The sequence below is a fragment of the Agelaius phoeniceus genome, chromosome 5 (genome assembly GCF_051311805.1).
Source record: "Agelaius phoeniceus isolate bAgePho1 chromosome 5, bAgePho1.hap1, whole genome shotgun sequence".
NCBI lineage: Eukaryota > Metazoa > Chordata > Aves > Passeriformes > Icteridae > Agelaius > Agelaius phoeniceus.
Genome location: NC_135269.1, coordinates 38,033,759 through 38,047,021, shown reverse-complemented (window position 1 = coordinate 38,047,021; position 13,263 = coordinate 38,033,759). Strand labels below are relative to the sequence as shown.

The window sequence follows — 13,263 nt, the reverse complement described above, 5'->3', positions numbered from 1 at the left end:
CTTCTACTGCTTAAGTCCATAGCAATAAAAAAGCTGAAGCACATGGTAGGATACAACTTCTCCAGTTAAAATTCAACTTTTGTTGTCTACAATTGGACATGTAGGAACAAAGTTCTCTTTAGTCAAAAGACAGATGTGCCAAATTGATTACACTTGCAGCTATTACTGTCAAGTCAAGATGAATCACTGTGATTATGCCTCTTTCCACTGAGGAGGAATCCAAAAATAGATGACTGAGCCAATTTTGACTCAGATTATGTAAATCCTAGCCAAGTTCAAAGACTGCATAACTGAAAAAGGCTTCTTGGATTTACATTGTTTCATACTAGATATAAAAATCCTGTTTTCAAACACTTAGCCATGTTTTTAGTTTAGTTGTACCAAACAATGCACAATACAATGTAAAAGTAGCATATTGCACAAAACCAAGGGACATGTGCATTGCAGGAAAAAAAAACTGAATAAAATAATTATATTTTCTAAACCAGGCAATATTGTTTAGGGATAGTCAAGTTTCTCACTAGGACTTGTCTTCCTGTACACATCTGGGTATCAAGGAAGAGCACTGAAGACCATATGAACAAGAACACATAAGCATAAGTCAAAAAGCTGCTACATTCTTCATACCTGTAGGATTTAAATAGCAGAAGAGGACTACGATACGGTCCAAACGGAAGTGGTTTCACTTCAGCTTGTTTACTTTGTGACGTAAAAAAATCCATGTCCACTGAAATTTCCTAGGAAACAGATAAACAGATATACAGCAGCTGCAATAGCACCTAGTAATAACAAGCTTCATGTTTAATTGTAAAACATTTACCTGACCACACAAGAGCTCTTCCTTAGGCACAATAAAGGCAGTACTTTTCATTAGCAGTTCTTTCAAGCTGTCAGCTTTAGCATAAAGTTTTTTCAGTTCATCAATATTCAATCCAAGGAACAGCTCGGGCTCCTCGGAAGCCTTTTTAGAAAGTTTGTTTATAGTTTCTTGTTTTGGAGTGTCCATGTGTTTAAGATTTGGCTTTGTAAAAGAATTAGATTCTCTGAAAGATCTCCTTCGTTCTCTGTTTGAATTAGACAAAACTTCATCATCAACATAATTTTCTTCACTGTCCAAAGTCAATTTGTCCTGTGTAAGATCATGAAGTGATGGCTGAGGTAATGCAAATTCAGATTCCTCTTCTACATGAGGTGTGGTATTTGATTGTTCCTTGGTTTGAAGTGCACGGGCCTCCTTCAACTTCTGAATCTTTAGAGCATATTCATATTCTAGTTGCTGCAGTCGTTTTTTCTCTAGTGCAATCAATTCTGCTGAAGGTTTTTTTGGACTTGATGCAGGGGAGGAATCCAATTTCAACATTTTGCTTGGCTAAAAAGGAAAAAAAAAACTCTTTATTTCAATTTTCTCATCTACTGATCTATTGATGGGAAGGAAAAACATAGCCAAAATATTTAATTCAGAGTTTATAAAAATGTATTTTAAACTCTTTCCTGAAGATTTCAACAAACAGCAGAAAAACAACTAAGGTTTGACACAATTCAAGTGGCAGATTTGCATGTTTTGCGATAAGAATTACCCTCTATCATGTACAGGGAGGGAAGGCTTCAACAGAAGTTCTGGCCCAAATTAAAAGTTGAGCTATAAAACAAGTACATACAGTGATGTTGGGAATAGGAGGACTAAAATTTAGAAAAATATTTTAGTCTTGTTTTTGTATATTTTGTTTTTCAAAACAGTATCAGATCCACTCTGCAGCAACTTAGCTTGATAGTTTAACACAATTGTTGATGTCTACCGACAGAATTTTCTTTTTTCACAGCCACACGGCTCCTCTTATTACTTACTTATGAATGCCACTCCCCTAACATTGAAATGTAGGTTTTGAAGAGTTTTCTTCCTTAAATCATTAATGCCTTTTTTTTGAATTCTCAAAAATGAACAAAACCAATAGGAATATTCCCTACATTGTTTCTGAAATGTTTTCCTGAAATTCCACTTGAACTTTGTTCATCAAAATTCATAATTTTTTCCAAGTAGTTTGGTTTAAAAGCATGCTGACTTACACCAAGATGATCGCGCTCTAGCTTTCGTTTCCCAATTTCCTTACTTGCTACTGCTTTTGCTCGAGCAAGTTCTTCTCCGTATTTTAATGCCAGGGCTTTTTTTACTGTAACTCGTTGTTGAACTTTATGTATCTAAAAAAATAAAAATAAAAAGTAAATACTACAGCAAGATGCAAATTTACAGATATGATCATATAATAAAATATAATTACATGGAATTAATGAGATATAAAATAACTAGGTGGGAATTAGTAAGTAATTCAAAGAAAAGTCTACTGCCACCAAAAATCAGGCATCCCATTTTAAGATTTCCAACTCTAGGAAACAAGCATTTCAGAGTGCCAGTTACATGTTCCTGAAGCCTCTTGAGAAATGCCTTGTTAGCATTCAAGATCTTCTCTGTTGCTTGTAGCTGTTCAGCCAGTTTGTTAATTTTATTTTCAGCAATTCGAACGTTCTCTCTCTTCTTGGCCTGTTGTTGCAATAAATTTTTCAAGACAGACTCATCCTTTATTAACAGCATTCTGAAATAAAAAAGGAATGTACACAATTTTTTCCAAAGGTAAACTACTTAGAGCAATTGCTGCTCCTCCAAAACCCCAGTTATTTAAAAACATAGCTCTCCTCACTCACAAAAAGACTACAAATTAAGCCTCTCCAAACAGTCCTAACATCCAGAAGACAGTAAATACCGTCAATATATACAGCACATTTCAGCATCCCAAGTTCAGCAAGTAAGTAAAATGCAGGAAAAAACATTCTAGTTACAAGGACAGGGGAAGGTAAGAAAATGCTCTATCTTTAAGACTGTTTTTAAGAGAATGACAACCAAAACACACATTCTTGCCTTCTATTAAGTAACAACCTACTTCCATCTTAGGGCACATGCACACACTTCCAGATTACAAGCCATAATATTATGGCATAGCAATAGAGTAGACAAATTACAAAAAGCTATGCATCAAGAGAAGATAAACACTTAGATAGATTGGTGTGGATAAAGAGAGGACGGAAGATTGTTCTTCAGTTGATGACTGATCACAACCCAGTTTGTTCACAAGACCATACAGGAAATAATCAAGGGGAAAAAGAAGCTGAAAAGAGGATGCAAAGCACTTCTACTTCCAATTACTTTGTAATTTGAAATTGAAGTGAGGAACATGGAAGAGGCATACCAGAAGAGAAAAGCCATATTAGGTGGCACAAATCATATTCTTGTCACTGAACATAAATACAGCTGAAAACACTTAGTATGACAAATCATACTTAAAAGTTATCAAACACCTCACTGGCAATACTACACAATTCCTTTTGCACAGCAATAGAACTAAAGGCTGAATAGTTCAAGACAACAGGAAAAATCGTTCCTCGTTCTTTAAATGCTACACATTTGAAAATATTTTCTGTTCATCCTGTTAAGCAAAAAGTAGGACTTAGGACACTAAAATGCATACCTGTTTTTCTTCAGCTTTGCTTCTGCTTCTGTGACTTGTTTGGTCACTACTGCTATTCTCCCAATTCCATCAACTTCACCATCAGAATTTGCAGGGGACGAATTGTTCTTCACAGGATCAGACTTAATTAAGCGCTGTTTCTCACGACTGAAACAAATGTCAAAAACAAAGCTGTTCAGTAGCTTCAACAATCATTTTCATGTGTACTCCCATGAGTTTTTAAATTTTTGAAAATAGTAGTAGGACAAGATTTTAAGTTAAAAGAAAAAGTACTTTCCACAACTGCAATCAGTTACTCTAAGTCAATTCAAATACCAGGATTTTCTTTAGACCTCTATGTAGTCTTACAAAAAAACTGCATGGGGGGAAAAACCAGAGGGTGATGCCAAGGTTTTTAGACTCAGATCTTCCTTCAGGTTATAAAAGTAGACTAGTTAGCAAAGGGCTACAAATAAAACACATTTTATATTAACAATTAAACTAAGATTACCTGGCAATCTCTTCTTTCAGAAGTCTGTATTCTATTTTCTTATCTTCTGGCAGAGCCTCTGGAGTTCTCATTGGATCATTCTCTTTTTCTGATTTTGGAGGGGCTTTGATTTTTGATGCCTGTTACAATTAGACTCAAGTCAGTACCAGTCATGCTAGATTAAAATACAGCTATCAAATAGTATTTATAAGAGGAATTTCAGCACTAACATAGCTGTTCAAGGCTAGTAAGATCTTTTAAGCCACTGTCTTTTTGCCTAACAACGCATTGAATTTTAATTGAAAAAAATCAAACCAAAATATATTCCAAGTTCTATCCTCAAGATGGCATCTTCAACAAAAAAATTTGATTAGCTTGTGCAATCCAAATTACAGTGTAGTTCTCCAGATGGGACTGTTACCCCCTTCTGATGCAATTCAGTATTTCTTGACTGAATTCTAAAGTTTAAATTCCATATATAAAGAAAAACAATTAAAATTTTTAAAATTTTGACAGCATTTACCTCAACATTTCTCCTTGCTTCTTTTATCATAGATTCTAGTCCTCCAAACACACTGCTAGTTGAGTTAGAGGGCTCTCCATCAGACTCACTGTCATCTGAGTCATTTAATGTAACGACAACAGACTTGTGTTTTGGAAGCTGGGGTGAGAATGCAAAAAGTTTTACAGTAAGAAGACAAAGTTAGAGACACAGGTATAACAGAGAACATACTTACAAGAAAAAGAAGGTTAACTCCTTTTGTTACCACACACACCAATCCCACATTGTAAGAAAAAAATAAGCATTTGTACATCTCCACAAGACAGTAATATTACACATACTCTTGATATTGTAACATGAAAGTTACTCCAACATTTTCAACCTACTCCCAAGTATCTGCAGCACATTTATTGGTTCATGGTCAGAGCATACAAATCTCTAACATCTAACTACTATACTTGATTAATTAATTTAATTGCAATTAAAATTATCATCTGTCATTTGCAAGGAATTTTTTCAAGTAACTGAGAGGTAACAGCCAATCAAATCTGCATCAGAATTGGTGTGGCAGACCAGCCAAAACGCCCTTATCTTTCTGCTACACAGTTGCAATGTCTCTTGTCCCACAGTTGTACTTAGTTGGTCTTACAGTGAGCTGCTCAGGCAGTTTAATTGGAGAACACCAACAGAACATAATGAATAGATGAAATCATGATTAATCATCTTTTGCCAACACAAATTTAAAAAGTTCACTGAAGATCAGGTGACTGCCAATTCCAGCACAACGGAAAATGCAGAAACAAGCAGACAACCGAGATTAACCTCAAATGCTCTGGAGTTACAGCTTCGAAAAAAGTAACTTTTATCACATTTCCAGGACTGCTCTTCTGATCTCCCACTGTAGATCTGGACAACTATAGCTATACATTACCCTTCATCTCAGAATAGAACCTTGTCAAAACTCTAAGTGTCTTTTAAAGCATTAACCCCATCAAAAAAACACCATTTTTTTAAATGAAAAATATTCAAATTTCCACAACCAGTTCTTTTTGATACTCTGGGCAATTCTCAAGACATGGGTTTTATCTACTACTGCTGAACATACTCCAGTTGCGTCAATTTTTCACCACAACAAGATAGGCAGGAGAAATTCCAGTTTTTGTTGGTGCATAAACACTCCTCACAAACACTCTCTTCCAGCCACACTCACAGACATGCTAACTGATGTACACACTATTCACTGAAAAAATTCAACTCCTCCTAGAAGGAAAAGTAATTTTTTTTCCCACAGAAGTTAGTTTTCTAACCAATTTAGCATGTGAAGTATGTTCAGCAATGGGACTGATGCTCCAGACCCCCTCTAAAGGAAGGAAGACACCAACTGGCCCGGTGCAGAAGGAAAAGCAAGACTACCTCTGTTTTGGCAGTGGCATCTGTGCTAGTCTGGATAAGAAAATAATTGAACTAGATTTACAATCTCCTAGTTCACTGTATGATGGCGTATCTTGATGCTCTCTTCAGCTATAAATTCTTGCCTCAAAGTCTTTCTAGAAGAGCATATGGATTGTCAAGGTGACTAATAATTCAAATGCTTAACTTAAGCTTCACTCTTCTGTGCTGTACCACTAGAAAGTCTGCTCTTCACTTAAACTGAGCTCAGTTTCAACTCATAGCCTTATTAGAAGGAAGCAGTATTTCCTTACTGTGATCACTGCTCGCGGAAGCCTCGGTACTCTAACAAACTTTGTACTTTGCACCCGTGGCTGAGACACAGTATTAATACTGACAGCAGACAGATTACTTCTTGGCACAGGCTGCAAGGTGTCTGGAACAGGAGGGGAAGGTGGACCACTGTTACTTGATGTTTCCTAAAAAAGAGAACAAAATATGGTCTTAAAAATGCACACTATACCTAGCTGTTTTTAAAAGCATCAGTATAAATGTGACTGGTTCATACATGTCTTGTGACTTGAAAATGTGATTTAGCCAGACTACTGAAATGTACTAGACAAATGTTGCAATTCTGCAGTAATATCAAAAAGGCACACAAGAGCAGGCCAGTTATTCACAGGTCAACTGACGAAGACCCTTTAAGAAAGGTCAAAACTAATATTTTTTCCAAAACCACAAGCTTAGCTTCTCACTCCAAGAGAAACCCTCAAAACAACAACAATAACCAGTGAACCTCCTCCAACATCTTTTCCTAAGAGGCTGAAACAAAGTTACTTGTCTTACTTTTTAACTGAAAAGTTCAAAAGTAATAAACGTTTTCTGGCAGAAAACCCCCATTCCTTTGACTTACTCCATTTTCAGTACCTTGAAGTTTCATAATTCCTTCAGAAATAACAAGAAAGGTGCAATTTACAATTCCAGAATAGTTCTTGTTGATTGTTAAGTCTCTAGAAATGCAGCGTAATATCCCTAGTAAGCCTCACTTACAGCAGGTCACATTGAAATTTTGGTCAGGACTGCCATCTAGAGGCTTACATTCAAAAAACAATAGAGTACCTCAGCTCTGAAAGCACGCTTGTTGGCTAGAGACTTGAGTAATTCTTCTCTTAAGAGCATCTCCTCCTCCTCTTCCTCATCAGCAAAGGGAGGTTTTGGTGGCTGCTCAGGCTCTTCAGGGGGAAGAGGGGGAAGAGGTGGAGGTGGCTCAAGAGAAACACAAGGAATACCCTCCATGTAAAGATGGCTCAAAGATGGTACGGGCTGAGAAAAGAAAATAAAACAAAGGTTTGAAATGTGGAAATTACTACTCCTTTATGATTACTTAGCAGAGGTTGAGACCAAGATTATTCCATGGTTTAGAAGTAATCTAAACTGTGTCCTTTTAATTAACATTCAAACTACACTTACATCCCTGTCAAAGGCTGTGATTGAATAGTAAGTTATTTCTCACAGAGGTTAATGGAAGCAATAAACTTAGATTTAGATAGTGGAAGCTGTGGAGAAATACAAACTAAATGTGAGACTCTGAACCAGAGGTCATTTAGCCAGAGAAATATAGTTAACCAGCACTCTTTAAACAGTTTTATGAAAGTGTCTTAGCTAACACAATTACAATTTCCCTTAGTCAAAAGTTCAGAAGCTGTCATGAGAAGAAATGGTACCTTTCTATCGCTTTTCTGAGAAGAGTAACAATCATTCACTGAAAAAAACTCTGCACTAATTGAACTTCATGTGGACTCTTAGGTGAGAAAACAGAAAGCACAGTCTAAAGGCACAAAGTTGGAATGACTGATGAGCTGTATGTCTTGGCTTTTCCCCCCTCTAGGTAACAAGTCAGAGATCAAGCCTATCTACCTACCTACGTGGCCTAGAGATAAAGGGCAAAGTTGCCTTGTGCTAATAGTTCCAATTCTTTCTTTTTCCTTATGTGCTTCAGACAATTTTTTGTTTTTGTATGAGAAAGCACAGCTCTAGCAATGAAGTGAATTTCAATTCAATAGGGAAAACCTCTATTAACCAACAACTGCATCAGCCAAGAGGCAGCTGAAATAAAGAGTTTTTAAAAAGCAACCACGAGTCTAACAGATAGTTCAAGGGAATCATTAAACAGAGTATAATACCCAAAACAGAATCTAAATTTAATCCTAGCTTTAGCATTAGAAATTGGATACAAAATGAGAATTATCAAGGTTACTTACTGGAATTGGAGGAGGTGGCGGCAAGGAAATTGGTGGTACTGGAGGTGGATAATATCCTATTGGACACTCAAAGAAAGGAGGTTGAACTGGGGAAGAAGCTGTAATTAAAATACTGAATGTAAGATATCTGACAGATATTTATTAAACAACTCATGCTTTATGCTTCAACTGATCTAATGGAGCAGAAACATTTTTACAATGCACTAATTTCAAAGGCAACACCAGGCACAGCACAGTGCCTTTTTTCACATGTATGTGTATTTTTTTAAAAAGCGTAGTTACATTTTCTTTTCCTGTTTTATATACAAAATGTAAGTACAGCCAACCAGTACTGCTAAGGTAATGCAGGCCTCAAACTGAATTTAAATCGCAAGAATTTACCTTCTCAAATAAGATATCTCAGTAGCCTCATTACAGGCTACCAAAAACATAACACAACACAAGGTAGGACAGAAGCAGACCCAAAGCACTACTGATAAATTCTGAAACACTGAACATGAAATTGAGATGCTTTATCAAGAGAGATTTGTGTAACTTGCACATACAAAATAGCAGGTGTACTATTTTAACAAAGTTATATATAAGGAAGGCGGACAAGAAAGGAGAAAAAAGAAGCAAGAAAAAAAGGGTGGAAGATGAAAAGCAAGAGAAAAAGTATCCAATCAAGTACTATGCTTGATGAAGTTTTCTCAACTCTCCATATGTTGACATGGAACACAGAAACCCAACTACCTTAAATGCACCTCAGACTCAAAAATCAATAAATCATGTAGGCTGGAAGAGACTTATGGAAGGTGTATGACCCAGCACAAGTGCCCAAAGCAGGGCTGCCCCCAAAGTCAGGTTGTCATGTTCCAGCTATATTTGATCATGGAGATTCCACAACATTTAAACCTGTGCTAGTGTTTGACTATCTTCTATCTAAGCAGAATTTGTTTTGTTACAATTCAAGTGTTGCTACCTGTCCATCTGCTGCCATCTGAAAGACGAGCTTGGCTCTGTCTTGTCTGCAACTACCCACTAAGTAGTTGAAGACAAGAGCAAAATCCTTCCTTAGCCTTCTCAACACAAATGCAGCTTTCTCAGTCTCCTTCTGTAAGCCAAGTGCTCCAATGTCTTGATGAACTATATCAAAAACAAGCCTGAAACAGTTTTCCTTAGTCAAAAAGGTGTTTTGCTAGGCTCATTGTAGATGTCACTCTCTCCCACTGTGAAACCAGAAAACTGGCAATCTCATCAGTGATCAACAGGCCCCTCCAGACAGTGACCCACAACAGTCACAGTGCCACAACCCAAGCTATGGCTCACCTGTCACCCAAAGCCATACTGCCAACCCATTAGTCACTTAATGTCCAATGGGACCCCCAGGCCCTTTTTTTGCAAAGCTGCTGTCTGTCCAGTCAACACCCTGCACAGCTGATTGGGAAGATACAAGCATAAACCTACAGTACTGCCATGAGAAAAATATACCCCGAAGATCTTAAAAATCCCACTACAGGAGAGATAGAAAGAGTCAGCGTTAACACAATTAGCTCACCTTAAAATGTTAGTTCTATAATTCAGACAGCTCAAAACACTTTCTCTCTAGAACAGTGGCTTATTTCCTACATTTTACCTATTTTTACCAACCACCATATAAGAGAACTGTAAGTTCTTACCTGGTGAGTTAGTTTCACTGTCTGTATCCATAGCAACTTCATCGTAATTGTCATACTGATATATGCCTCCTGCACTCTCTGTAGATTGCTTATCCAAAGACCATCTCAAGTCTGTATCTGATGACTAAACACACAAAAATGTATTTTATTTACCTGGTCTTACATCATTATTTCAGAGTAAACTACTAAGAAATAAATTCTGAAAGAAGGCCCTTAGATTTTTTTCTTCTAATTGATTTATAAATACAATTTACTTATCATGTACAAGAAGAAGAAACTGAATACTACTTTTTAACCAAATCCACTGCAAGTAGTAACTAGACAAATCCACAGTCAGTTTTAAAACTGTATCTCTTCCAGGATGATGGGGTGGGGGGGTGTTATGATACATGGAAACAATTTTTAAATACCTTTTAGGTTATTATTTATCTGGTAAATGGACGTAGTTATATATTTCTGAAGATTGCATGTGAATTAAATGCTTTATTATTTCTGGTAATCTGCCATGATGACTACCAAGAATGCTTGAACTACCCTTGCCAGAAACAACTCTCAGGTGAAGAATCTTTTTATTGTCCCAGAAGGAGCCACATGCCACACTGAGACAAATCCAGAGACTGTCAACTCATAAATCAGATTGTTTAAAGATCTCCTAACACTGTATGGATGCCAATCAATGCTCAGGACTGAAAACATGCAGAACACCTAAGTATGACTTCTCAGTCTCCTTAACTTGTATCTTTCAGAAGACATTTTGGTAGCTTCTAGAATATCTACTGTTTGCAGTCAAACATTTTTAGTCTCCATTTTCCACTCAGTATTTATATTAATATGATTCTTCTACAACATGACCTCAAACAAGGAGCCTCAATTCCCTTAGATGCTGTTTCTTCTCACAGCATTAGTGGCTCCAAGCACTTGAAGCATGCAGCTCCAGTGGCTGTATTGCTTCCAGGCTGAAAGAATGATTGCTATAGAAACAGTAATTTTTTTCTGTAATGTACCAATGTTTTAGAGACAGGCATTAGTTACTCAAGTGCCTTTTGCTAATCTCAATATGAGAGAACAAGAACAGCCACAAGGATAGCAGGATGACTACTGCACTAATGCTATTACCTCATCAATTTGACACTATGTAAAGTAAAACTAATTATCTTTTGTCTTGGCGTATCTTGTGTCTCAACAAAATAGATTAAATACTACATTGAAAAAATACTACAAAGCAACACTGACATTTTGAAAGAAGCAACTCACTGAAGTTGTATACACAGAAAAAGTCTGAAAATGTGGAGAAGAAAACCTTGAAATCTAAAAGAAAAAGCCAAAGAAGTTTCACTAATTGGTTATTGTTAAATTACAGGCTGCTCTTTGATCACTATGTTCAAAATGTCTTTAGAAGAAAAATGCTTTATCATTGACTTGCAAAGGTACAACTCATAGAAAACTGATTTTCCAAATCCAAGAGGAATGCTTCTCTAGCATGGGATTAAAGCACTGTAAACACTGCAGTACACTGAGCTTTTCTTTCATTGCTATATTTTGATTATTCTAGGGGTGGGGGAAGCAGGGAGGAGAACAGGGGGACTCAGAAAGGATGGTGACACAAAACCAGATGAAGCAAGACAAATCATTCATGAATCCTAAATGTAACACCAGAACACCATGTAAGAAATTTCTTACCCGGCTTCTTGATCTCCTCTTCCCTCCAACAAGCTTCATAAATCGATTATACTGCTCTTCTTGATTTGAGAGGTCCCTAATTTTTCTTATTTCTTCTTCTCTCTTTCTTCTCTCCTCCTCTTCTTCTTGTTTCCTCTGGTCCTCCTCTTTCTGCCGCCTGTCTAGTTCCTTTTGCTGCTGCATCTTCTTTGATGTCTTTGTCTGTTGCTTCCTCAAAGCTTGCTTGCCTTTAAATAAAAAAGTTTGTGATTAACACCATCTTACCTAATTGGTTTCACCTAATCCTAGATTCTTCAAGAGCTTTGAGTAAATGTGAGAGAGTTTAGAAAGACTAAAGGCTCATTGCTCATATTTGCTTTTTTTTTAGGCCACGCCATTGACAGCCATTTCAGTAACATCAAACTTATTACCTGTAGTACTAGGTTTTTTTGTTGAATGTGCTTTTGTACTGGTTTTGATTTTCTGTGTAACACTTTTCGTTTTTGTTAATTTTTCCTTGCTTTCCTTCATCACCTGTTGTTCTTTTTGCTGCCATTTTTTACTAGCAGACTGAAGTGCAAGAAGCCTAAGTTGCAATTCAGACATCTCCTCCTCATCATCAAGCAGCTTCTTGAGAAGAAAACAGAAGAAAGGACAAGACAAAAAGTCAAGAAACATAATTTAGCAACTTTTTCTTTGCAAGGTCTTTTGAAATCTTTCCCCAATATTTTTACTAAAAGAAAGCTCAAAATCCTACTTTACTGGTGTCATTTATTAAAAATTGACAGTTCCTACAACTGGAATGCTTCTGGACTGCCATTTGGAAAAAGCTATCAAGTACGATAATGCAATCATGCCTCATCTATTGAGGAATATTTCTTACCTTTTCAGATGCAACATCTGAACTGCTAAGCTTTCGCACTGATGTTTGCTCTTTCTCTTCTGTACCTTCCAAGAGAAAAATACCGTATTTTTGAACAAGCTGTTTCTCCTGAGACAGAGCTACATTAAAATGATACATGAATTTTAATCTACATACAATCATATTTTATCAGTATCACTGATACACAGTATAAAACAATAGCAGTGGTACATGCAAGATCACATGAACAAACATTCATATAAATTTGGCATGTCTGATAAAATCATGACTCCATAAGCCTAAGGCAAGACTTGTCATTTCTTACTAACTCAATCTTAAGGTTCACATGTACTTTGTCAAGAAACAGAGAAAAACAGATTTGCAAACAAGGGGAAAAGAAGACTTATTGTCATGTGTTTTATACCACCATCTCATATCAGCTGCTGTCCTGAGCATCTCATATTTCCCTGGCAGCTATTTTGAGTAACTGGTCATTCTTTTGCAGAATTAAATATGAAGGCCCAAAGCTGCAGTAAGAACACTTACTCCATTTCACAGCAAAGGCAAACAGAAAAAAGTTATCATGGAATGAATAGTGGAAATGAATAGTACAGCACTGTTTTTCCATAAACATTTAGTTGCTAAAATATTAATTTGTTAAATGTCACAAAATATAGCCAATTTTCATAATGTATATATAAACGCATCTTAACATACTATATTTTACACATGTATACATAATGCTGTACATATTGCAGTATTACATAATTTATTATAGCAAATAGTCAGTAATATAATTGGCTGAGAAAAAATTATGCATTTTTATATAACCATCCATGCTTATATGCATCAGACAAAGGAAAAACTTCAGAGAAAGAGTAATATAGCAAAAGAACTCCAAGCTTCTCTAAATTTTCTTTCTTCAAAGGAAGATTCCTTCCCACT

At 36.3% G+C, this 13,263-nt stretch overlaps 1 protein-coding gene across 4 annotated transcripts in view; it reads right to left on the bottom strand.

The window, feature by feature from the left end:
• ZFC3H1 (zinc finger C3H1-type containing) overlaps positions 1-13,263 on the bottom strand; it is a 41,682-nt gene that overhangs the window by 20,330 nt on the left and 8,089 nt on the right. The window contains exons 3-16 of one of the 4 annotated variants that reach the window (XM_054630773.2): positions 12,340-12,404; positions 11,888-12,086; positions 11,478-11,704; positions 9,798-9,921; positions 8,140-8,237; positions 6,998-7,201; positions 6,193-6,357; positions 4,511-4,648; positions 4,009-4,127; positions 3,519-3,665; positions 2,414-2,588; positions 2,065-2,196; positions 821-1,369; positions 628-737 (exon numbers count right to left, since the gene is read on the bottom strand). In XM_054630773.2, the coding sequence (XP_054486748.2) occupies positions 628-737; positions 821-1,369; positions 2,065-2,196; positions 2,414-2,588; positions 3,519-3,665; positions 4,009-4,127; positions 4,511-4,648; positions 6,193-6,357; positions 6,998-7,201; positions 8,140-8,237; positions 9,798-9,921; positions 11,478-11,704; positions 11,888-12,086; positions 12,340-12,404 (2,452 nt within the window). The remainder of the gene's footprint in view (positions 1-627; positions 738-820; positions 1,370-2,064; positions 2,197-2,413; positions 2,589-3,518; positions 3,666-4,008; positions 4,128-4,510; positions 4,649-6,192; positions 6,358-6,997; positions 7,202-8,139; positions 8,238-9,797; positions 9,922-11,477; positions 11,705-11,887; positions 12,087-12,339; positions 12,405-13,263) is intronic. The other 3 variants (XM_054630774.2, XM_054630775.2, XM_054630776.2) reach the window with 3 other exon arrangements.